At 33.3% G+C, this 24,148-nt stretch overlaps 5 protein-coding genes across 6 annotated transcripts; 3 read left to right on the top strand and 2 right to left on the bottom strand.

Moving 5' to 3' along the window:
• LOC105156375 (endonuclease 2) lies at positions 526-2,720 on the top strand. The gene is made up of 9 exons (XM_011072489.2): positions 526-690; positions 784-958; positions 1,106-1,213; positions 1,392-1,447; positions 1,558-1,641; positions 1,727-1,819; positions 1,932-1,993; positions 2,097-2,170; positions 2,280-2,720. The coding sequence occupies exons 1-9, from the start codon at positions 580-582 to the stop codon at positions 2,372-2,374; spliced, it is 858 nt and encodes a 285-aa protein (XP_011070791.1). The 5' UTR covers positions 526-579; the 3' UTR covers positions 2,375-2,720.
• On the top strand, positions 3,560-5,002 carry LOC105156374 (pentatricopeptide repeat-containing protein At5g47360). Its single transcript, XM_011072488.2, has one exon. The coding sequence runs from the start codon at positions 3,560-3,562 to the stop codon at positions 5,000-5,002; it is 1,443 nt and encodes a 480-aa protein (XP_011070790.1).
• On the bottom strand, positions 7,025-9,855 carry LOC105156373 (acyl-acyl carrier protein thioesterase ATL3, chloroplastic). Of its 2 annotated transcripts, none has more exons than XM_011072487.2 (5): positions 9,526-9,855; positions 8,996-9,096; positions 8,199-8,308; positions 7,554-7,649; positions 7,025-7,448 (listed from the first exon to the last, which is right to left on the bottom strand). In XM_011072487.2, exons 1-5 carry the CDS (start codon positions 9,828-9,830, stop codon positions 7,329-7,331), a joined length of 732 nt encoding a protein of 243 aa, XP_011070789.1. In that variant the 5' UTR covers positions 9,831-9,855; the 3' UTR covers positions 7,025-7,328. The 2 variants fall into 2 exon arrangements, with proteins under 2 accessions (XP_011070789.1, XP_020547678.1); XM_020692019.1 differs by having other exon boundaries at positions 9,536-9,854.
• Positions 17,609-19,131, top strand: LOC105156372 (transcription factor MYB62). The gene is made up of 3 exons (XM_011072486.2): positions 17,609-17,979; positions 18,072-18,201; positions 18,294-19,131. Exons 1-3 carry the CDS (start codon positions 17,817-17,819, stop codon positions 18,850-18,852), a joined length of 852 nt encoding a protein of 283 aa, XP_011070788.1. The 5' UTR covers positions 17,609-17,816; the 3' UTR covers positions 18,853-19,131.
• On the bottom strand, positions 23,482-24,146 carry LOC110011589 (glutamine--tRNA ligase, cytoplasmic; the record flags this gene model as incomplete). The annotated part of the gene is made up of 2 exons (XM_020691956.1): positions 23,482-23,820; positions 24,053-24,146. Coding segments are annotated over 2 exons (189 nt in total), but the record flags the coding sequence as incomplete, so codon positions are not given.

The raw sequence follows: 24,148 nt of genomic DNA, 5'->3' as shown, positions 1-24,148 counted from the left end.
GGAAGGATATTTTGTCATATCAAACACTTCTAAGTTGGAAATTTGAATTGAAGTTAACAAATCTTTGTACAGCTTGCAAGTATATAACCATTATTATTATGTATATTCAGTTTCTTTTGCCGTAAATCAAACATCAAATAATCAGCTCCAATCATGGGATTACGACATTAATTCTCTAAAACCGTTACATCTTCATTCCCTTTCCCGGCACGTCTAATGCAACAAGATACCTTTTCACTAAAAGTTAAAAAAAAACTGGCCTTTTTTAGCACTTTTTCATAACTCGTTCCAGATATTTTAGTAAAAAAAAACCGTAATAAATTGACATATAAAGCGTTCAGTTACATTTTATTTCCCCAATTATACGGTTGTCACTGTCCAGACTATCCCATAAAGAAAAAAATACCAGAGAAAGGTACCCTTTTGGAAACAAATCAAACTGGATTTTCACACAGTTCACACTCTCCCAAACTGGAGTCTCACACAGTTCACACTATCCCATGTCATTAAACATTTTGGTTTATGCTTTACTATATAGCTGCTTCATTACATTGTCACATTTTCATTGCAGAAAAGAAGATGGGATTGCACAACTTCCGGATAGCATTCCTAGTTCTTGTACTCTGTTGTATTCCTGTTGCCTATGGTTGGGGCATCGATGGGCATCTCATTATATGCAGACTCGCACAGGTTCCTGTCTTAACCATTTGGTCTCTACTTTTACTAGGTCTCATGTTCATGAAAAAGGGTGTTTCCACTAATGATACTCGTTTTTTATTGCAGCCGAGGTTGAGTAAGTCGGCGGCAGATGCTGTATCGCAACTTCTTCCAGCCTACGCCGATAATGATCTTGGAAGCTTGTGTTCGTGGGCTGATCGAGTCAAGTTCCGTTATCACTGGTCTTCACCTCTTCATTACATCAATACTCCAGACAACCTCTGCACATATCAGTACAAGAGTGAGCAAAAATTTTTGCTTTTATGTTTCAGAAACAAAATTTTCTAAACTTTCTAGTACCTTTTATGATGTTGAGATAGATTCTTGAGGAAAAAATGAAGTTTTACAGAGGTTAAGATAATCTTTGTTTATATATATATATGCGCAGGGGATTGCAAAGATGAAGATGGCATAGAAGACAGGTGCGTAGCAGGGGCAATCAACAACTACACAACTCAGCTTCTGAGCTATGGCAACGGCAATTCTGCTTCCGAGTGTAATTCTGTTAGATTTTCAATTTCATTTCTGCTGAAATATATCTTTATCTCAACATCTTCTTAGTTATGATCAACTTCATTTTAACTAATCTTGCCAATGTTTATTCGATCACTTCAATTTTTTATTTTCAATTATTCGTTTACTTGTCTGATGTGAAATAACGATGTTGTTGTCAGATAATCTTACGGAAGCGCTTCTCTTCTTATCTCATTTCATTGGAGACATTCATCAGGTTTAGTATTACTAGTTCACATTGACAGGGGTTTTATGGGCGTGACCTTATATATGTGAAGTGAAATATAAGCAGCAGACTGACAGAAATATTCGGATTCTGGTATGCAGCCTCTGCATGTAGGATTTACTTCAGACAGGGGAGCAAACACGATTGATGTCCGTTGGTATAGGAGAAAAGAAGTTCTTCATCATGTGAGTTACTTTTGTAGTATAATACAACCTATGCAATAAACAAACTGGTGTTTCATATAGAAACTGGAATCCAAATTCTACACAGGTATGGGACAGCAATATTATTGAGACAGCAGAAAAGAGGTTTTATGATTCTAATGTCGAGGAACTGATTGATACGCTCCAGAAGAACATAACGGTACCTTATTTTTCCCTATCTTCCGTCATAGAAACTAACATCCATTTCCATGTTTTTATGTTCTTACATCCCAGCTCATAATAATGAATGCTCATTTTTCAACACTTGGTAGACTGTATGGTCTAAACAAGCAAAGGCGTGGGAGGCCTGCGCTAAGACAGCTTGTCCAGATGTGTAAGTTTAGACACACGGAACGGGTTGACAATTTTGTTTCAAAAAACTATATTCCACAAATGAATAGATATATTACTTAGATTATACAACTATTGTCCTATAGATATGCATCTGAAGGTATTAAAGCAGCCTGCGACTGGGCATATAAAGGAGTGGAAGAAGGTTCAGTTCTTAATGGTACATTTCCGTTTTTCCGCAGATGATCCTTTCCTAACTAAGGAATCCATTAGTCCGTCGCTTGTAATAATTGTAAGATAAGATAACTTGGACTTCATGTCATCTGCAGATGACTACTTTCTGTCCCGTGTACCAGTTGTGAATCTGCGGCTGGCGCAGGGTGGAGTCCGCTTGGCTGCCACACTCAACCGTATATTTGGATGATGCACATTTCAACTCTGCCCTAAAACAAGTGACATAGATGAAATCTTGTGTGCAGACCACCTGGTACCGTAGGAAGCCGCTAAAAACCTATGCTTGAAGTTCTGAGGATTAATTCCCAAGCAATGGAAACTACGCAGTTCTGCAAGCCCATTTTGTGATCATTGGCTGATGAATGTTTATTTTCTATGATTGTCCAAAGATCTTGTCAATTACAATTCATAATAGTTACTTGATGGAACTGTTCAAATAGTTGTAAAACCAAAACATTATATGTAAATTCAAGTACCATAAGTTTAAGCTAGAGAATAAAATGGGCTACCTTTAACAAAAAGGGTAGATTATATCAGATTGTCTTGAAATTTATCGTAATTACAATTACATTTTCATTGAAAAATTATAAATATTCCATAATATTAATAATCATCTAATAAATACTCCTAATGACATCCTATTGTAGGGGGTATTGGTTAGATGGCCAAGTTAGTTATAATTTTTCAAATAATGATAGAATATTTGTAATTATAATAAACTTCATAAGAGCCTATTGTAATTTACCTTAATAAAAACTTGAATACATGGGCCTAAATGGTGACAACCATCAAGATATGTTTATTAATAATCAATTTAATTGAAAAGTCCAGAATCTTTCTCTACAGATTTAACTTTTTAAAATCCATCAAGATAAATAAATGGCGATATTGCATTATTAGTTGAAATTTTCGATAGATTCCGAGTATGGGACTCTTTGTACTTTATCCCTGGTTTTTTATGTTGAGAAGGGAACTTCATAAATTGAATTTACTTAATTTTATAGGATTTTATGAATTTATATATTCGGGTAAAATATTCTGTTTCATAATTTCATATTATATATTGATCATTTTATTCTTAAATTTTTTATCAAAATTTTATTTTTGATTTAAAAGACTAAAATGATGTATAATTTAGGTATTAGGATATTATGGACTAAACTAGTACAAATTCAAAATACAAGGATAATAATGACATTTGCATTTGCAATTTGTTACTGGAAAGTTTTTCTTACATCCCCTAAAATTCCATCACTGCACTCAAAATTAGCTAGAGAAATTTCTGAAATATATTTCGGCGCCCTCTCAGAGGTAACGGAAAATCATTTCAACTTCACCTCACCGTTTTGTTGCAGGAAAAGATTTAGTTGAACCAATGCCAATTTCTATCTCAATCACTAGGTACTCTTCGTTCTTGATTGCACTCAAAACCCCTGATTGTTCACTGAAAAGGTTACTCCTTTTCAGCACATTTTCTTCTGTAGCAGCTGAAAAATTTCTGACCCATTTGCAAAAAGATGAGTCCAACGTTGAGAAAAACCTCGACTCAGTGAGCGCCAAGCTGGATTCTCGATGCATCACTCAAGTGTTAGAAAGGTGCGCTATTGATAAACCCAAATTGGGTGTTAGATTCTTTATTTGGGCTGCACTTCATCCCACCTATAGACATACTTCCTATATGTATGAAAAAGCTTGTAAATTGCTGGATGTTGAGCGAAACCCACAAGTTATTACTGATGTTATAGATGAATACAGGGCTGAAGGTTTTGTTGTTAGTGTCAAGATGTTTAAGGTGGTTTTGAGTTTGTGTAGAGCAGCTAAAGATGCGAACTTGGGCTTATGGGTTTTGAGAAAAATGAAGGAGTTTAACTGTAGGCCGGATACCGTGTCTTATAATGTGGTGATTAGACTACTTATAGAGAAGGCAAGGTTAGATGAGGCAATGGGCTTGATAAGAGAGATGGGTTTGATTGATCTTTATCCTGATATGGTTACATATGTTTCAATTATTAAGGGGTTCTGTGATGCAGGGAGGTTAGAGGATGCGGTTGGATTGGTAAAGGTTATGAAAGGGCATGGATGCGTGCCAAACGCTGTTGTCTATTCGACGCTCCTTGATGGAATGTGTAAACATGTGAGTTTGGAGATGGCACTGGAGTTCTTAGGTACAATGGAGAAAGAAAATGGGGAATCTAAGCCAAATGTTGTAACTTATACGACTATGATAAAGGGCTTTGTTGAAAAAGGGAGGGCTATGGAGGCATTGAAGGTTTTGGATCGAATGGATAGTTCTGGAATCAAACCAAATACTGTGACTTTTGTTGCTATTCTTGATGGATTTTGCAAAGAAGGGCATCTAGAGGAGGCTTATAAGCTAATTGATAAATTTAGTGGAGATGAACTTCAATATGATGAGCTATATAGTATGCTTGTCATGTCGCTATTGAGAGCTGGAAAGCATAAGGAGTCAGAGAAGACATTCAGGATGATGTTGGCTCGAGGAATGAGACCGAGTGGTTTGGCATCAAGTAGAATCATTAAAAGCGTAATTTCAGAGGGTCGGGTGCTGGATGGATTTATCTTGTTTGATGCACTTAAAAAGTCTGGAGAATTGCCCGCCATTGATTCTGATGTTTACTCAGTACTGTTGGCTGGACTATGTGAAGAAAACCATTTTACAGAAGCAGCAAAGCTTATTCATATTATGGTAGAGGGAAAACTTCAGATAAAATCTTCTCATACTGAAAAAATAATCAAACATCTCAATATTTCAGGTGAAAATGATCTAGCTTCCAGTGTTTCCAGTATTAAAAGATAAGTACGTTGGCTCCACACTGTGATCATATCTTTTAAAAAATTAGGGATATTGTTATGTATAGGAAGGAGTTAAAAGACAATTATCAGGGAAAGCAAGGTCTTGCATGCTGATTAATGGTGTACTGGGATGCGAAGTTGGTTTTGAATGGACATGATGCAATACTCTTTTACCTAATGTTATCTGGAATGAGAATCAGGTCAAGTTGCAATGGTGGGATTTATTTGATCCAGTTCTAAGGGAAGCAAATTTTCAGTTCTTATATTTATCCGTTACCTTGTTTCTTTTATATGCTGATTTGGGTGTATTTTTCATATTTGTAAGGGTGGTTCTCTGAGAAAGTTATACTTTCTAGAATCTTGATTTCTTAGTTTGAAATACTGAATGTGCTGGTGAAATCCGCAGTCTACCACACCTGCACAATCAAATAGGTGGAGCAAAGAAATTGATTAGTTTATAGTTTATTTCTGATGTTATATTTCGGAGTTAGCCCAGATGTGGTAGTTAAATTCTCTATTTTATTTGTAAAAGCATGAATGTCCCCATAGGTTTCTTTCCTTTTCTGATTTGCATAAATTAACTTTATTATATTATTTTTCTTACATATAATTATTTAAAACGGTGTACTTATTATATGAACATACAACAAGAGATCTAGGAAATTGAAATGTCTTCTGTAAATTGGATGTTTTCACCTTGCCGCTGGACACATCAGTTGTCTCCAGAATCCTGTTGGATGTCTCCACGCTCTGCTCTACCAGATCGATTCGATCCAAAATCCTGTTGGACGACTGAATGAACAAAGATATGATAGGTTGAATCAGTGCATCCATAAAGATTACTTGGTAAGTATTTCTGTGTTGTAGAACTTCGACGTGTATACAGAGTTTACTAAAAACTTTTTTTTCTCAAGGTGTGCAGGAGATCCTTTGAGATCTATCGTTCTTTAATCATGGAATATGATTAAATGGTCATTGCTCCGACGTACTAATGGTGGCTTGTTAGAACTCTGTAGTATCCACGATTATGACTTCATGCTTGAGCTGGTAATCATAAATTATCATGAAGCATTTGGCAATTAAGTGCAATACTCCTTTTTGTTTGTTTTTCTTTTCCAGATAGGTGTGCGTGACCAAATTAATACATGATCTACATTATTTAGATTTGGGTGGAAGATTTTGTTTCTGATTTAGTAGATATGGTGGTTTGAAAGTGTAATTATAGCAAGTTTGATCTTGGAAGGTTAAGTTTTTCAGGGACTTATGTTGAAACCAGGACAATCTTTACTCTTCTCACTACTCCAGTATTGCTGTTGGAGAAATCATGAAGAGTTGGTGAATACAATGTGCAATATGTACTGTAACTCAATATTAGAAACGATTAGTTGGTTTGGACTAGACTTGCAGGATGTTTGTCAAACTCTGGACATTTATGGAGTGGTTTTTGCGGTTCCTACGGCGTGTTAAATTCTATTTTTGGCATATTCTTAAGTGAAATGTAACTGAACTTTGTTTGCCGGATGCAGTATTTGTTCAGAAAATGCAGAAATTCTTGTAATAACATTTTCTCAAATGTACTAAGTGATACACTGATACTTCACAAAAGTAGGGAAACTTTCCCTTGATGCGCCGATTTTCTGTGTTGATTTAAGCAAATGCACGTATGTAAAGATTTAAAAGCAACAAACACAACATTTAGAGTCGAGGATGCCCATCTGATCAAGAAATAGGAAGATGAAGGGATGCAGCATTCAGACATAACTTTGATGGCAACATGAACATGAACGGACAAGTTGCGTCTATGTATCAGATAATTGGACCAAAGATAGCAGACGTGGTTTTGAGTAATTGATAAGATTTGCAGATAACCCAGTTTCTCAACCTAAAATTGAGCACCAGTTCAATGTAACAAAAACATGAAAGACTTAATTAGAGTGCATCTTGTATACCCTTCAGACTTGTGAACTATGGATACAAACAAGCATCCGTCGAAGAATGCCACTACGAAAAGAACCTAGGAGCAGTGTACAGTCACAGATCAGAAAATTATCAAGAGAAAGTTGGGAACAACATGAGCATATCAATGATTATAGAGGAGCAATTGTTGCCGCTCTGTTCTACGCATTTTCTATATCTTAATGAAGAAAGTATCAATCCTTTTAACCAACCCTGACATGATATTTTTATCTCGATACACCTTCACTATCTAAAATGGTCTTGCTTATGTTTTCACTGCTTTCTGTTTACCAGACTGAAAAAAGAAGGAAATAATAGGAAGAGCCGGCTCAAAATAAGGAAGTTTCTTCCCGGGTTAGCCCGACAAATAAGCATCAGTTTGCTTCTTCATGGCGAAGAAACTGAACGAACTTAGACTTTACATCTGCAGGGATGCGGACGGGGCGGTACTTTTTATCGAGCCAAACTGCTGTTGCTCTTGCCTCCACAATGGGCTAGAGAGACAAAAACAAAAGTTAAAGTATTACAATCAGCCATTTTGAAGGCCTTCTCTACAGTTTTACTTGTACGTTGAATTAGAAGGGTGAAATGTGCAAGACCTCTAGGCTAGGTATCTTGAAGATGAAATGTTCAAAGAACATCCGAACAGCAGAAGAATCGGATATCCTCACCCTCACAACAAACCTGTCTCCACTCTGTTATACAGAAAAAGTATATGAGAAGGTTGCGAAATCATAATCTAAGTAATGTAAAATTACCCAAGTGCATAATGCAGGGATAAGAGAACAAACAAACTTAGACTACTTTTGCTAAGTACTTCACTCTGTTTCAAATACAAAACTTATGTTCAGATGATGGAGGTGAAAAACAGGCAAAAAGGGGAAAAATACTATAAATAACTTCCCTCCAGAATGACGGAAATAGTAATATGATGAGTTAAATAAATATATACATGATTATCGAATTTCAAGTTTCACTGGAAATCTTCATTATTGGTTGATTAATAGTCCAATAGTTTATGGCTCTCAGAACAGCTTTACAGTCATGTTGTGGTCGTAAATTTCATCAGTGTGTGTCACATACTCACATGTGAAGTTTGTTAGCATCCTACGGAAATTGACTTCAGCATTTGATTGACTAACCCTACTTTGTGTCACACAAATCAACTAGTTCACTGTTTGTATTATGTAACATGGAGAAGTCTATGATAATTGGAGCTTGTCATAAGGAGATTACAGTCATACCCTCAAAGGTGCATGAAACTTGAGTGACAATTCTGTCAAAGCTAATGCATCACCAGCTCGGGCAATTTCATCTGCATTTACACCAATCCTGTCCAAAAGTTCATGCCGACCTGCTCATATTTTTAAAAGGTGAGCATTTCATAGCTAGAGGAGATAATAATATCTTCTTCGAACTTATTTCATGTGTGCTATCAAAAGTATGTTTCAAAATATGTGATTGAGAGTTTCACTCAGGGTCAAAACATGCTCCTTAGTTCATAAGGCAAAATAAAACCTGCATTGTTTGCTAAATGCTGCGCACGCTAGCTCTCATTGAGAACTTCATAGATCAACAACACATGAAGCAGACAAGTTGATCTCAAATGGGAGATGGTAAATATGGTGGGCCATGTTTTTCCTTTTTCTTAGCCAAACCAATTAAGCTAGTTACTCACCTACTCTGGAATCATTATATCTAATACAAGTCAGTCAATATTATTAGACCCAATTAAATAACTTGTAAAGAAGAGACAACGAACCAGTATATAATTAGTCATGTCCAGAATTCTGTAACTATTCTTGTGTAACTTCTCTCTTAGGCCTTGTAAGGCCTCAACCTTCAGCTTTTGAACTATGATCCTTAGAATGGTACTAACACTTTTATGTTACAAGAAAACCACAAATAATGCCTATTAATACTGAGATGCGCCCCTTCCGTTTTAACCACACGACAATTCATAGTAAAAGAATTGTTAACTTTAACAATAGAAAATCAGTGAAATGGCATATGATGAAAAGATACGAGCAAGCACACTCACCATGTTGGCAGTAACTTGCATAAATTGCATTATTTACAACACCATATTGATCCAATTCATAGTCTCGAACTTTAAGTTCAACTTCATGGAACCCCTTCATTCTGAGAAGAAACATAGAAAAGTCTCAAAATTGTCTTTAAGTAAATATTATTCAGATATATCACTACTAACAAAGCATGTTGAGTAGTTGAATATGCACCCAGAATATGCAATAAACAAATTCTGAAGAAATAAACATCAAATATCGGATCAGGATCTAACGTTAGTTATTCTGATATCCCCACCTTGCAAAATTGTTAATTAAACTAATCTGAGCTTTGATGTAATCAAGGTTCTGAGGAGTAAAAAGCCTATCAAGCTGATGAAACTTGCAATTAAGACAAAATATACAGCAACTCGAAGCAAGGAATCACCTTTTCAATAAAGTAACAGAAATACATCAAAATTTAACCTCTAAATACTTGATTCAGACACCAAAATCTCAAGAAAAAGTAAAATAATAGATAATCACAAGAGAACATTTGAAGTACCCTTTGCCACCTTTAAAGTCAAATGCAGCAGCCTTGCAAGTCGTAACCCTCGAGGAGGAAAACCTTAGACCCGGCAGCCGGATATGCCGCCTGGGGATGGCCGGAAAACTCGGAGAGGGACGGGGAAGAAGGCCTACTGCGGGGCAGGCACGTGAGGTCGGGGCGGTCACGTGGGCTCCCGGTGTGATTAAAGAGTGAATCATTTTTCTCAACAGGAATAGATGAAAAGAGTGATAATTTTGATGGAATGTGCGTAATTTCTTAGCAGGTTGGGGTTTGGGGAAAAATTTTGTGCAGTTCCTCATTCAGTGTAGAGTGTAGGCGTTAAGGCTTATGCTAACGTTGTGATTAACGGCCAACGGCTTTCCGCCGCTACAGGAATCATGTTGTCACGCGCTCTGCTCGTGCAATCCAGGGAACGCATTTCTCTCTTAATGCGGTGAAAAACCGAACAAGTTATTTTTAACTTAGATAATTATAATATTCTGTTGTAAAATTTAGTATAATTATAGGTGAACTTATATGATTTTATTTATATCTCTAATAAATGATTTCTTCTTTAGTTATATTTTATCAAATTTGCTAATTCTAATAAAAATGTTAAATAAAATTTATATTTGTCTTCTATTGACTTATTTTATTAATTTATTGTATATCGGACAAATCTTTTCTAATCAAATTATTTTTATATCTCTTTACACGATAATATATATAAAGAGATATATTTTCACTCTTATAAGGGTATCTTGGTCATAAAAGATTTATTTAACTTGTAATAAGTGAGTTTTAAGTCAATTGGGAGTAGATATGAATCTTCATTCAGTTTTTTTTTTTTTAATATCACTAATTTGATGAATTTTGACTAATAAAGGGGTCTATTTGTTAGACAGAAATAAATATCATGAGTATCAAATATAATTTTTTAAAACTATATGAGGTTACATTTATACACCAAACGTCATGAAAGGACAATGAAATTATCTTTTTATTAATATAATAATATAATTTTCATTTTCATAAAAGGAATGAAAGAATTATTTTATTGTTAGTGAATTAATTGTTAAAAACTTATCCAAAGTGAATTTACTAAACATAATCACTTGACCATTTCTCGATTAATGCTTGTCATCCTTGGTCAGAAGGATTGGATCGGTTTGGGACGTGGCCAGGTCTACAATTTAATGTGGAGAAGAGTCATCTTATTATCTCCCGATCTGCATAAGGACTGAAAGAACATATGTTAGCGGTGCTTGGATTTCAGGATGGGCTTCTACCGATGAGGTACTTAGGCCTTCCCTTGATCTCTTTTAGACTGTCTATTTCTGACTGTCAACCTTTACTGAAAAAAATTGATGAACGTATTGCTGGTTGGGAGGGCTTGACACTCTCATATGCGGGGAGGGTGCAAATTAATAAATCTATACTCACAGCTCTGAGTGTTTACTGGGCTTCGGCATTCATACTAACAAAAGGGGTTATTAAGAATATTGAGAAGCACCTGCGGACTTTCTTATGGAAAGGAAAAGGGAGCAGTGGTTACGCTAAAGTGGCGTGGAAGGAGGTTTGTAAACGACTGGTTGAGGGAGGACAAAGGCTGAGGGATATTAGCACAATGAACCGTGCTCTCATATGCAAAAAATTATGTGATGTCATCCGATGTGATAGGACTTCCATTTGGGGTGATTGACTATACCAAGGGCGACTACGTGATGCTTCAATATGGACTATCCCTGATCATAGAGGCTCGTGGGGTTGGAAGAAAATGGTCCGTCTGTGAACGTGGCTGCGACCAATGGTGGAATACCATATTGGAGATGGAGGTGACTTTTATCTCTGGAAGGACCCATGGCATCATCTCGATCCTCTTATAGAGAGATTCCCAAGGGAGTCGATCACCCTTGGTCTTCATGAATCCATCAGACTTAGCTCTGTGATTTAGGGAGGTCAGTGGCAGTGGCCTCTCATTACCGATATAGAGTACTTGGAGATTACTCACACGCTTCCATCGATTCATCGGGATAATGATCGAATTATTTGGAGATTTGCCGGTGGAATCCGTACGATCCAGGCTCTGTATCGATTATTTGATCCACCAGGTCCGAAAGTAGGTTGGGCTTTACTACTTTCGGATGCTTTAAAGATACATCACCACATGTTTATCTTATGGCTTGCTATATTGGAGAAACTACCTACGACGGACAACCCATAGTTATCTCACTTAGGTAGATGTGTACTATGTGATGAGGATGAGGTGGAGACACATACACCTATTCTTTCGATGTCGATACAGTCGCCAATACCTTGACGCTATTAGACGAGTTGTACGCTTTGCGTGGCCTAATAGAGATTGGATGATAGATGTTGAGTGGGCTGCAAGGAAGTGGAGGGGTAAACATATCATCAATATGGCCTATCGTGCATTACTAGGTGTGTGTATCTACTGTATATGGAGAGAGAGAGAGAGAAATCTTAGACGATTCGAGCATACTGAGCGGAACCCGAATATTATAGCTAGCTTAATTGTGGAGGATGTTAGACAGCGTATACTTGGCATTACCTTAACTAGCTCTGTTAGTACACATGTACTTTATGGATTGTGGCGTATCCTTTGGCCTGTCGAAGAAAACACTACTTGATTCATGATTGTTGTACTATATCGTTTTCTATTTATGAAAATTACATTTACCCAAAAAAAAAAAAAAAACATAATCACTTGAGCTTAAATGATTCCATTTTCTTGATTCAGTAATTTGGAACTCAGTTTAAGTTTAATTTAATTAGTTAATATTAATAATCTTTAATTAAAATTTTTAAACTCGACTGATGTATTTGACAAGATCAAAACTAAAATTCAACTTAAGTAGCCTTAAAATTTGATTTAAATTTAAAAGCAATTATAAGTTGGGTAAGAGGTAGGCCATGTTTGGGCAATGAACAAACTGCTGGTCCATTCAAACAGACTCTTGGGGCTGTGTCGTATTTGGGCTTGGAGCAGCGGGTATTATTATTTTAAACAAATTACAAAGCTTGTTCATCTAGTTTAGTTGTGACACAAAGCAAACAACTTCTTAAATTTATTTCTGCATAGCAAAAAGGTCTTCCACGTTCATTTAAAGGATAAATTGCAGACACTTTTTTTTTTTTTAATTTGACATAATTATAAATATTTTTATTATTTAAAAAATTATAAATTTCATGTAGATTTTAATGTTTGACGAAAAATAAGTCCACCCCATTAGACTTTATTACGTGTTCATTCATTTTTGTGATGAATTGCGCAAAATACCATTTTGGATTATGAATTATAATTTTTTAAAAACTTTTAAAATATTTTTATGAACTAATATGCTCTATTGATTATTTACTTTATCAAGCCTATTTTTTAAAAAAGAAATTCAAACCTTTTTTAAAAAAAAAAAAAACAATGGTAAATTGGTGAATTTCACCTCACCATTTAGAGACTACATGATTATTTTTATTTGGGGGTATTTATAAATTCTCAAACAACGAGGAAATATTCATAATTATAATAAACTTCAGTAGAGATGACTGTAATTTACTCTAATTTAAAAGAAAATTTTATTAGTTGGAAACAAAGATACCCCATGATGTGTTATAGTAATTCGTAAAGGACTAGGAGAAGCACATATATTTCGAAATCCTTTGTAACTAAGGTAAGTAGTATAGAACATTGTCATTTTCTTGTAATGAAATCAAATCTTAGAAATGATCATAATAAAACAGCACTCGGGAGATGAAACTTTTCAAAACACGACAAGGATACATATATTTTTAATTAAATTGAATATGATCAAATATGACATGATTGTATTAGGAGGATTTTAATAGACAAATAGGGTCATTGATAAATAACAATAACGACTATTTTAATATTACAATAAGCATTAGTTCATCACAATAAGATCTGACTCTTTCATCCTATCAAGTACCTTGATTTAATTATTTTAAGTATCAAAAGATTATAATTAAGAGTTGCATCAATAAGCCTAGCGGATTATTTTTCAAAGATGTAACAAAGAATTAATTAAATAAATTACTAGGGATACATACAAAACTAATTATTCACAATTAAAATTTAAAATCAAATAATATTTCAACATAATTTTTATCACATCGTGGACACCAAATGCAAACACAAGTTCCCGTCACTACATCATGTTCAAGTAATTCAGTCCTTAGGAGGACAGCTGAATAGTTCGAACACAAATTTTTTTTATAAAAGGTCTTGTATTTAAACCTTAAAAACAAAAACGTTTTGGGATAATTCCTTGTTATTATTGCGACCTGTATATTGTACCTTTCCCAGAGTTTGTTTATAACATTAAACTCTCGACCTTAAAATGCTGCACGGAGACCACCTTAGACACTTATACTGTGCACATACATGTTAATTATTGCAGAAGAGTGAGTATATGAATGTTGAACAAGAATCAGAGCTTTGAGGCCACATGAGAAGAATCAACTTCTCTTTCATCCAAAAATGGATAAAAAGACAAGGCATCGATTTCTGAAACTGGACCCATTACTACAATAAGGTAACCCCCCTTCTTTATTATTGCTTATCAAATCAATTATCTTCTCACGCCATAGTACCCACCCACCTCAATCCTCAAACCCACCAATAATTGATTCTCATTCTATCTTTGCCTTTTCCTCTAACTTGTGTATTTCACACCTTCTTTTCAATTTAACTCAAGTTTTAAAAGTGATTAACACTTAAAAAAATTACAAGACTTTGACAGTTGATTGAAAAAAAAAACATGTTAAACGGTAAAATAGAGTGGTTGGTAGGAAACCAATTCTTTTTAAAAGATAAACTTCCAAAGTTTACAAAAATATAACGATAGGATGGAGAAACAACGCTCATTGAATATCGATGTGGAGTGCAAGCGCAGTGCAATTAGTGTCCTATTGCGCGAGTAATTGTTCGTTATAATTTCATAAAGAATTCCTCATTTTGTTTTAAAAAGTGTTTTATCAGGGAATAGAGTTTTTGGAATTTATAAGTCACTTTTTGATTTTTTCTATTTATAATTAATGTGAGATGTTTGTATGAATTATATATATATATATATATATATCCTTCTCCATTTTTTAATTTATATATGGTGTGAAGTACGAGAATAGAAGGGGGGGCCTTCAAATCCCCGCATTCCGGCCCCCACCTCAAAACGCCATATTTTGAGTTATGTGGTCGCTCTGCGGTTCGCTTTTTTCTTAGCAGAAAGTGGATAGGTACTTGAATCTCTGTTTGACAAACTTAGGGAATTGGTCGTCATACATAAAAAGCTGAAATTTTGATATATGTCACTATTTCTACTGTTTTTTTTTTATTATTTTCATAATGAATTTTTTTTTTTTAAGTTTATTTTGGCTTGAGTAAATACTTTGCTTGCCTCATGTGGAGGATTTATATTTTTTTTGGGCACGTAATTACTTTAAAGTTTAGTAATTGCACCTGGTTTCTATAGCAGACTCAAGTTGTCATAGTGGTCAACGTTTCGGGCAAGTGAAGATTGTGACCTACAAATAAAGAGGGTTTACGATTGTAGTGGCAATTGATCTTAATTAAAATTGTCTGAATCTTAAGTCTATAATGGTGCGAAATCAAATAATTAGATAATTGTTGATTAAACGCATACCATCTTTATTTTTTTTTCCCACTAAGTGTGTTTATAGGATTTGACCATTTGTACGGCCTTGACGTTGGCCCTCCATCCATTGCCACATGTCATGCCACTTACAATGCACAATTTGCCCATACCTCATTCAATTTGGGTCTGAGTATGACTTATGCAAAAGCAAATAGATCTTTTGGTTTGTTTAGGTATTTTCTACTTATTTGGGGGTTCTCAACATATTAAATTGAGGTACTATAAATAAATTTAAAATCATGAATTCAAATTTTATTGTCATGTCGATATATTAATTGAATTGAGAATTATTCTAATTTATAATTTACTGTTTAGAAAAACAAGCGAAATCGAAAAAGAGTTTAAATAAAAAAAAATAATTTGATACTTCACCTACAATAATAAATAAATAAAATGAAAGAAGAGAAGAGAAGGAGGAGAAGGCGATCATAAGATGTTGTTGAAGTGTCAAAATCATACCAACTACATAAGCTGAGTTTTACCCTCTTCGCCTCAAAACAAGGCTCCAATTTGATGGGACAGGGAAGTTTAAACTACAACTTCAATTGCAATTTTTTTTCCTTTTTTTTTTTTAACTTTGTTATTTTTGTTCTTAAAAAGCAATATTTCATCTTATTAATTTAACTAAAAAATTATTTTTTTTAAAAATATTTTGGAAAATTAGCCCTAGTTTAAGAATATTGGAATGAAAAATTTATGAGAATAAACTTAGAACTAAAAGAGAACAAGTTTATACTTATTTCAATATATATATATATATATATATTGCGACGTTAAATGATGCATTATTATTGTATGTAAATATCTTTTGAGTATTCACAATTCATAATTGTTATTTCTATATCTCGAGTTTTCTTAGGAATGTTTGGGATCAATAAATTTCATTAATTCTCATTCTTTATTATATGGTATTACGCTGGTCTCCAATAATCTCCAATTTTTTTATAATAAATTCACATTAAACCCCACAAAGAAAAAAGAAAAAGAAAAGAAAAAAGAAATGGAAATCACTCAAGATTGGTTGGTCTGAAATGCTTTGAAATATTTTCCAACTCGAATGACGTATCATTTATACACAAAAGATGCTGCCGTGATTACCGAAATGGCTTTGATTTCAGGGCAATATGGTTAGCATAAATCCGAGTTATTATGTGTTTGGTAGTGTTGGGGGGCCAATAACATTGGACTCCATGAAAACTTAACAAGTGATTTTTATATAATATATCTGCCGCCCTACTTATCAAACCAAGTAATACCACGTTTTTATCGGAAAACAGAGTTATAATCATACCAGTCAAGCACGTTTCTTTGCATAGAAATTCCATGAAAACGAAGAAACAAAGAAAATCACTCCCACACAAAAAGACATGACAAAGTTCATTTTCAAGATCACGCTTTTCCTTACTTCCTTTTCTCTAGGCGTTTCCTTGGCACTTCCTACATTAATGTCTTGATTGCAACTTTTATTATTGAGTTTGTTCACTGTTCCAATTCCTTGTAGTTTTCTCTGGTCAATATGTTGATTAGTGATGCTGTTGATGCTCAGCTTAATGCAGGATAGTTGCTCAGTGAATTTAGAGACAATTCTTGCATTTAGTGTGCCAGGGACGTGGCCTTAGCCCACTACATAATTGAGAATTGACCTTAAATCCATTCAAGTCTATTTCATGTTCTCATCACAAAATACATATACGATTTAACAGGACAAACACAAAGATCATGCAACTTGGCTGATCACGCACGCCAAAACTTTCCCACTCACAGCATATTCTTCTTTTTTTTTATACATCTTGACTTTTAATATTATTTATTCTCCCTTAAATATATATACATATTTTTCAAAAATAAAGTTTTATTTTTAAGAATATTCTCTCCATTCGCATCAACAGCTTTTTACGCATAACAAGATACAAGTATAAAAAGCTGTAGTTTAACAACACATTTAAAAATCTTATATTGAATGAAATTGATCATAATTTCAAAATAATTATTTATTTGCAGCTGATAATTAATAGTGGTGGAGTTTGGGGAGATCTAGATGCTCGCTCATAGAGTATTCCTCTTAGTTCAGTGCCATTTGCCCACACTCACCAGTCACCACCCTCACTTCAAATCAAAGAAAATTCTATGTGGGTCATCGTTAAAAGGTAAACTAGAAAAGGAAAGAAACCCCATTTCTTCTCCGTTTTCAGTTTTGTAAAAATTTTAATTTAATTAAGTTTGATTGAATCAAATAAATCATATAATGAAAGTTTTTTTCACATTAGATTCGATTGAATCAAACTAATTTGCAAAACAAATATGGTATACTTATCAAGTGATTGGTCACTTTCTAAAAATTGTATATGCTGTATGATGAATTACACGACAAATGTATCGCACATGCTGTATAATCAGTTCAGGTTCGATCAAACTCAATCTAAATTAGAATTTTCCTCACAAACAAGTACAATACATTTATGGTAAGGATATTACACTCACTTTTCCCTTTTTTTTGACAGGTTTACATTTAATTAACCTGGTCGAGTGGACAACTACTATAAAATCTGTGGTGGGCTTTGAGTTGGACACTGAACCAAGACAATCTCCTCGTCCTTTCTTTAATTCTATTTGTTGATGATGATGATGAGTAAAGGTAGAAGTGTTCCGAAAAGCACAAGCTATGAATTCGGGAGCGAGCTAAGAAGAGGGCCATGGACCCTTGAGGAAGACAATCTTCTCATTCAGTATATAAGTTGCCACGGCGAAGGCCGCTGGAATTCCTTAGCCAAATTTGCAGGTAAATTCCACACTCTTACACTTTCGATCATGTGCGTGCGTTTGGAAGGGACCTCAACTCTTTGTTTTTATTGTCTGTCAAACTCTTAACAGGGCTGAAGAGAACAGGGAAAAGCTGCAGATTGAGGTGGTTGAACTATTTGAAGCCTGACATAAAGCGTGGAAACCTCACCCCGCATGAACAACTCACCATTCTTGAACTCCATTCCAAATGGGGAAACAGGTGATTTTAAGTTCAAAGTCTATCCTGGAGACCATTCAAATTCCATCATCGTACATTTTCAGTGCTGAAAGACGCGAGTTTTGTGATTCCAGGTGGTCCAAAATTGCGCAGCATTTACCAGGGAGGACAGACAATGAAATCAAGAATTACTGGAGAACAAGGGTGCAGAAACAGGCCCGTCAGCTCAAGGTTGATTCCAACAGCAAGAAATTCCTCGAAGCAATTCGCACGTTTTGGATGCCAAGATTGATGGAAAAAATGGAGCAAGATTCATCCCTAACATCCTCTCCCTCTTCCTCAATCTCATCCATGGAGACTCAAAATTTTACAGCCCCTTCACCAGTTTCCAGCCAGGTACCTCAGCCCTCATCAAAACCCGGCAACGGGGTGAACAGTTCAGACAGTAATTACTCAGCCAAAATCTCACCGCTGCCAGCTGAGAGTTTAGTAACTGGTAAAATCCAATCTGAAAATTCACTAGAGGACAATTATTACTATGTGGGGAGTCCTAGCTATGACATGCAAGAACTGGAGGCCCAAGATATTTCCCTGTCGGAATGCCATGTGGCGGAGATCGATTGGTTCTGGAACACTGATGAATTGTGGCAATTCCGGAAGCCTGGAGAAGTTGGTGTCTGTCTAGATATATAGATCTTAGAGTTTGAAATTGAAGTGGCCCTTGTTTTTGTAGTAGGGTCAAGAAAAAGGTGACTGAAAGTCTAGTTTATGATAATGCTTATGTTTCTGTTGGCTACTCTCTAAGTGATAAAATTCCATGTCTACTGTGAAATCAATCACTTCCAACTATATATCTATCATGAAAAGGATTGGGATCGGTAGGTTTAGGGCTAGTCCTAGTGTCATCTAATCAACTTTTCCCTTATGAATTTTCTTTGTAGAATTAATAATAAACGAGCCCTTGTGTTTGAATTCTCTCATTGAGTATCTTATATATGATTCAGGACATAATTTTTAAGATTGATACATGGATCATATAGTGAATTTTAGGGGACAGCTGCTAGGAGTCTACACTCATAATATATAGTCAGGAATTGATCGGACAAAAGAGTTTCAAGTACTATGAAAATGCCTAATTGTACCACGCAACAATTATGAGTTGGGATTTTTATCTAAGTACGAGAATGAAAATTATTAATTAAAATTAGATAAATATATCGATTTAATCTAAATAAAAACATATAAATTTTAACCTATTTAAACGTTGCTAGAAATATGAGTGATCATAAGTAGGGTGGAGTTGGGCCTCACAACAGCTGGTATCCTCATATCTACTACACGAGAAGAAGACGAAATGAAAGTAGAATATTGACCAAAATAGTGGTAAAGAATGGATAAAAGGTTTTGTCAATTTCATGGAAACAACGTTGAAATGACAACATCGTGAATGGGGATCAACGTGTGGTCTAATCATGATATGGCTACGAAAATGAATTTGAAAAGTTTGTATCCAGCACGACAGTTGTGACTAAGGATAAATACAGCACCAGGTTTCATTTGTATCTGGTAGCTTCATCTTTCACAATTAATATGCATTACTATTTCTTCTATTTTACCATTCTTTTCCTTTAGAAATATTCACAACTTATGCATTATTGATGGAGCGAAAATAAATGAATATAAAGAATAATACCAACAATTCCCCAATATTTCTAGGCCTCAAATTAAATATAAAAATATTTTATTACTGAGTGAATTTCCTGACAGAGTTATCAACTATTTAAAAAAAAGAGTTATAATCCAAATACGAGTAAAATCGATATGATTCTGGCTCAAATTTTAACTGCTTAGAAGTCCACGAAGTTCGACCAAAAAATAGTCATAAATCCAAGCAATAATCTAAAAAATTTTCAGGCCTAAATAATAACTATAAAAAATATAAAAAATAATTAAAATTAACCAAAAAATAATAAAACTTAAAAAATGGCCCAAAGGTAGTCAAAAGGATAAGTAGGTAGCTAAGTAGGAGCCAGTCATGACAATAATGGTGAAGGGTTGGATTCTCAACTGAATAAAAATTTATAGTTGATTAAAATTTCATTGTCAAACCACATAATTAAAATATTATATTTTCAATTTATACTCATTCAAATGCTATCAAATTGCAACCATCTCTTATTTCATATCAATTATATATACATACGCACAGAAGCTTTTAAACATCAATAGGAGAGTTAGGAATCTTAAAAACATCAAAAAGAATAAAAGATTTCTAACAACACTAATTATAAAAAGTATTGATATCTCATAAAAATTCATTTCTCTAATTGATCTTCTTGAATATTTCTTTGTTTTTTAAGAGACTTTCCTGTTTTCCATAATATCATACTATATATATCATAGATACCGATAACATTTGTTTTTACAATATATATTATAATTTACAAATCATATTAGCTCGTGCCATCAACATGCAAGTGTCCGCCTTTGTATTTTCTTGACTTACGGCGTTTCAAATATATGAAACACATACTAAAATTTGGTGTCCTATAAATTTTAAAATTTATTGTATCATTAGAAGAAATACAATTTTTTTATTATGATTAATAAATTTTTACATAATTTATGTATATGCAACTTATATAAATCATTTAAAATAAATGTTCATAAAATATTTATATTTTTAATAAAGTGTATACAAAACAATAAGTTAATATATATTAAATTTATAAAAAAATAATTATTGAAAAAATAATAGAGTGTGAGAAGTTAATAAATTAAATTAATTATTAAAATTGACATATTATAATTGAGACACAATTTCCCTGGCAAAGAAATCTACGGGTGGTCGAAGTTTCTGTCTTGGTAGTGACCAAATAGAAGATGAAGACATGATCGAATTCTGCGCCCACGTTTTCTTTTATATTCGATTTATAAATAAATATTCGATTAGTAATACCAACAAACCAAACTCATTTTTCCAGACATTAACGGGTTTTATAAGCTCTGATGCCTATTTTTCATTGAACTAAATATTGTTCTTAATATTTTTTTTATTCTGAGTCGTACTTTATTCACCAGAGAATCTGTAGCTATGCTAAATATCAATTTATATAGGGATTATATTTTTTGACTTATAGTCTATTTATATATATATTTTTTTAAATTATAAATACATATACCAGTAACGTCAACAACGTTACACAAATTATTCTTACTTTTTTACTGTCAGGAGTAGTTTCTGAATTATACGAAAAATAAGAATAGTTTGTGTAAATAGATCGTAGATCAAGAAATTTTATTTATAATTATTTCATATATGCATGTGTAAATATTTAAATTTTGCCCCCTTTAAATTCTTAAATCGTGTACTATGCATTTTACAATTTCTATTTTATTTAAGAGTAAATTGCAACTACGTTTCCTAAAATTTGACATAATTACGAATATCTCTTATTTTTTAAAAATTACAAAATAGCCCCCTCAAATAAAAAATAATTGTATAACTCATAAACGTTGAAGTGGACATTACTATTTTACTCTTGTTGAATTTTTTGAAAAAAAAAATAATTGGAAAGATATTATAGATTTTGAGGGTGGATAAAATAAATAATTTATATGGAATATTAATTTATAAAAATATTTTAAAAAATTATAATATATAATTATAATTTATAATCCAAAAGGACATTTATGTCAATTTATCATAAAAATTGAATAGAAACCTAATAAAAGCTAAGAAAACAACAAAAAAATATTTTTAATTATGTCAAATTTTAAAGTGAATGATTGTAAATTTACCCGTTATTTAATAATGTCTACCCATGAGTTATCACCAACGTCAATTCTTAACTTTTTGTCCTATACAGTAACCACTTTAGCAATTTGGATTGACAAGGCGGAATTATGTGACCTGAGTGGGCTTATCCGATGCATCAATTATACGATTGTTGACATTGCCTAAAACTGCAACCTACGACTTAAGGAGCAAATAACAGAAAATAGAAATGTGATTAGGTAATCTTATTCTCATCAAACCTATTATTTAAAAAAAAAAAAAAAAAGGTGAAAGACAAATTAAATACGTAACAAGAGCTTTTTGGGAATGATGGGTTGTGGTGAATAAAAACATTCGAATATTGAGAGTTATTATTACAAGAACCACACTAATATTAGTCATGTAAGATGATGATGATGTTTTTTGAGGGAATATTTGGTTAGTCACATCATTCAATTTTCATTATCCGATGGCTATGGGGCATGTGACCAAACAGGCTGAGGTTTCATGTGAAAATCGAACTTTGGAATAAACTTTCGGGCTTCGATCAAATCACTCTTTTAGAATCATCAAACGTCACGCCTGAATGTGAATTGAGAGCTAAATGTGTCTGGTTTAATACTTTAAAATGTGTTTGCACTTTAAATCTGAAAACTGTGTTTCTTCTTTCAATTTATTTGTGTGTTTATTATCAGTTTTTTACTTTAAAACAGTAATTAAAATAAAAATATGTATTTGTACATATCTCCATTGAAAATATATTAATTTTAGAGATAATTACACTCACATTCCCTGAACTTTGGCGTAATTACATCTAGATTCCCTGTGGTTTAGAAAATAGTATCTCGCATTCCGAAGTTTGCTTACATCTAACAAATAAATATATCCGTTAGTCAAAATCATCAAATTTGTTAATATTAATAAAAAAATTGACAAAAAATCTATATTTGCATCCAATTGACTTATTGGTAATTTATTGCATATCAGATAAGTCTTTTTATGACAAAATTACCTTAATACATATGAGGAGGTATATCTTCATCATTATACGGGTAATTTAGACGAAAAAAAATTATTTGATCTGTAATAAAACAATAATAAATCAATTGAGGATAAATATCAATTTTCATTAAATTTTTTTTATTAATATCAGCAAATTCAATAAATTTTAACTCACGAAAGGACTTATTTGTTAGATAAAAGCAAATCTCAAGAACACTAGATATAATTTTTCAAACCACAAGGGATCTAAATATAATTATACCATACCTCAGAAGAAGGGAGTGCAAGTATCCCTTAATTTAACATCCAACATTTCAAAATAAAGCACAATATCTTTGACCGGTCTGAACATATTATCATTTCACATGAAAACCTCTATAAAATTGAAAATACATAAAAACTGAAATAAACACCCAAACAAACACATTTCATACAAAAATCTATAAAAAATTAAAAATACATATTTTCTACTGAAAACTAAAAATGAAAACGTACATTCTCTTGTTTATTTCAAAAGCCAACAAATTATTTCATAAAAAAATAAACAATTTCTCACAAGTATTTTTGTTTACTATAAAAATATTTTTACAATGACTGTCAATCAACCGGCAACAAAAAAGTAAATTATAAGTGACACATGACCTGTATATATACATATATATATATATATCTGAAACTGGAATTATAGCAAATTCTGTTTAATTACCAGTGATCTTCAGTAAGTGAAGTGATAATTCGTATTAATACAGGAGAGATATATATAGTCAAACTATTGGGTCATCTTCATTACTTCCCTCCTTTACTGTAACTATCTCTCAAGGTAACAGTCCGATTAAAGACGAGCTTTCCCGGAGATGAGTCCTTGTCAACCACAAAGTAGCCTGGGACGCATTGAAACACAATTTAGATCAATCTTTTGTAAATTCTTTCATTTTATTATTAATTACTACAATATTAAAATGGATTATTCCCATTGAAGATAAATTCGACTACGTCAAAAAAATAGCAATTAGAATCACTATAATCAAGTGTTAATAGTTCAGAGTAATATATACATGTGTGTGTTTGTGTCATTTTTATTATTGAGATAGGTTGGAGGGTTAAGGAATTCACCTAGTCTTTCAAACTGAAATCTGTCTCCAATAGCAGCGTTTCTCAGTGAAGGTACAGCATATGCATCGGTTACGACGACTTTAGATTGGGGGTTCA

This window comes from Sesamum indicum, linkage group LG2 (assembly GCF_000512975.1).
Source record: "Sesamum indicum cultivar Zhongzhi No. 13 linkage group LG2, S_indicum_v1.0, whole genome shotgun sequence".
NCBI classification, from domain to species: Eukaryota; Viridiplantae; Streptophyta; class Magnoliopsida; order Lamiales; family Pedaliaceae; genus Sesamum; species Sesamum indicum.
This window is presented reverse-complemented; position numbering and strand designations above follow the sequence as displayed.

Coding starts and splice junctions, on each gene's coding strand:
- LOC105156375 (XM_011072489.2), top strand. CDS start 580: ATGGGATTGCACAACTTCCGGATAGCATTCCTAGTTCTTGTACTCTGT. Junction 1,448..1,557: donor TCATTGGAGACATTCATCAG/GTTTAGTATTAC, acceptor TCTGGTATGCAG/CCTCTGCATGTAGGATTTAC. Junction 1,642..1,726: donor GAAAAGAAGTTCTTCATCAT/GTGAGTTACTTT, acceptor AATTCTACACAG/GTATGGGACAGCAATATTAT.
- LOC105156374 (XM_011072488.2), top strand. CDS start 3,560: ATGCCAATTTCTATCTCAATCACTAGGTACTCTTCGTTCTTGATTGCA.
- LOC105156373 (XM_011072487.2), bottom strand. CDS start 9,830: ATGAGGAACTGCACAAAATTTTTCCCCAAACCCCAACCTGCTAAGAAA. Junction 8,309..8,995: donor TGCAAGTTACTGCCAACATG/GTGAGTGTGCTT, acceptor AAATATGAGCAG/GTCGGCATGAACTTTTGGAC. Junction 7,449..7,553: donor TCAAGATACCTAGCCTAGAG/GTCTTGCACATT, acceptor TTGTCTCTCTAG/CCCATTGTGGAGGCAAGAGC.
- LOC105156372 (XM_011072486.2), top strand. CDS start 17,817: ATGATGATGATGAGTAAAGGTAGAAGTGTTCCGAAAAGCACAAGCTAT. Junction 17,980..18,071: donor TTCCTTAGCCAAATTTGCAG/GTAAATTCCACA, acceptor AACTCTTAACAG/GGCTGAAGAGAACAGGGAAA. Junction 18,202..18,293: donor CATTCCAAATGGGGAAACAG/GTGATTTTAAGT, acceptor TTGTGATTCCAG/GTGGTCCAAAATTGCGCAGC.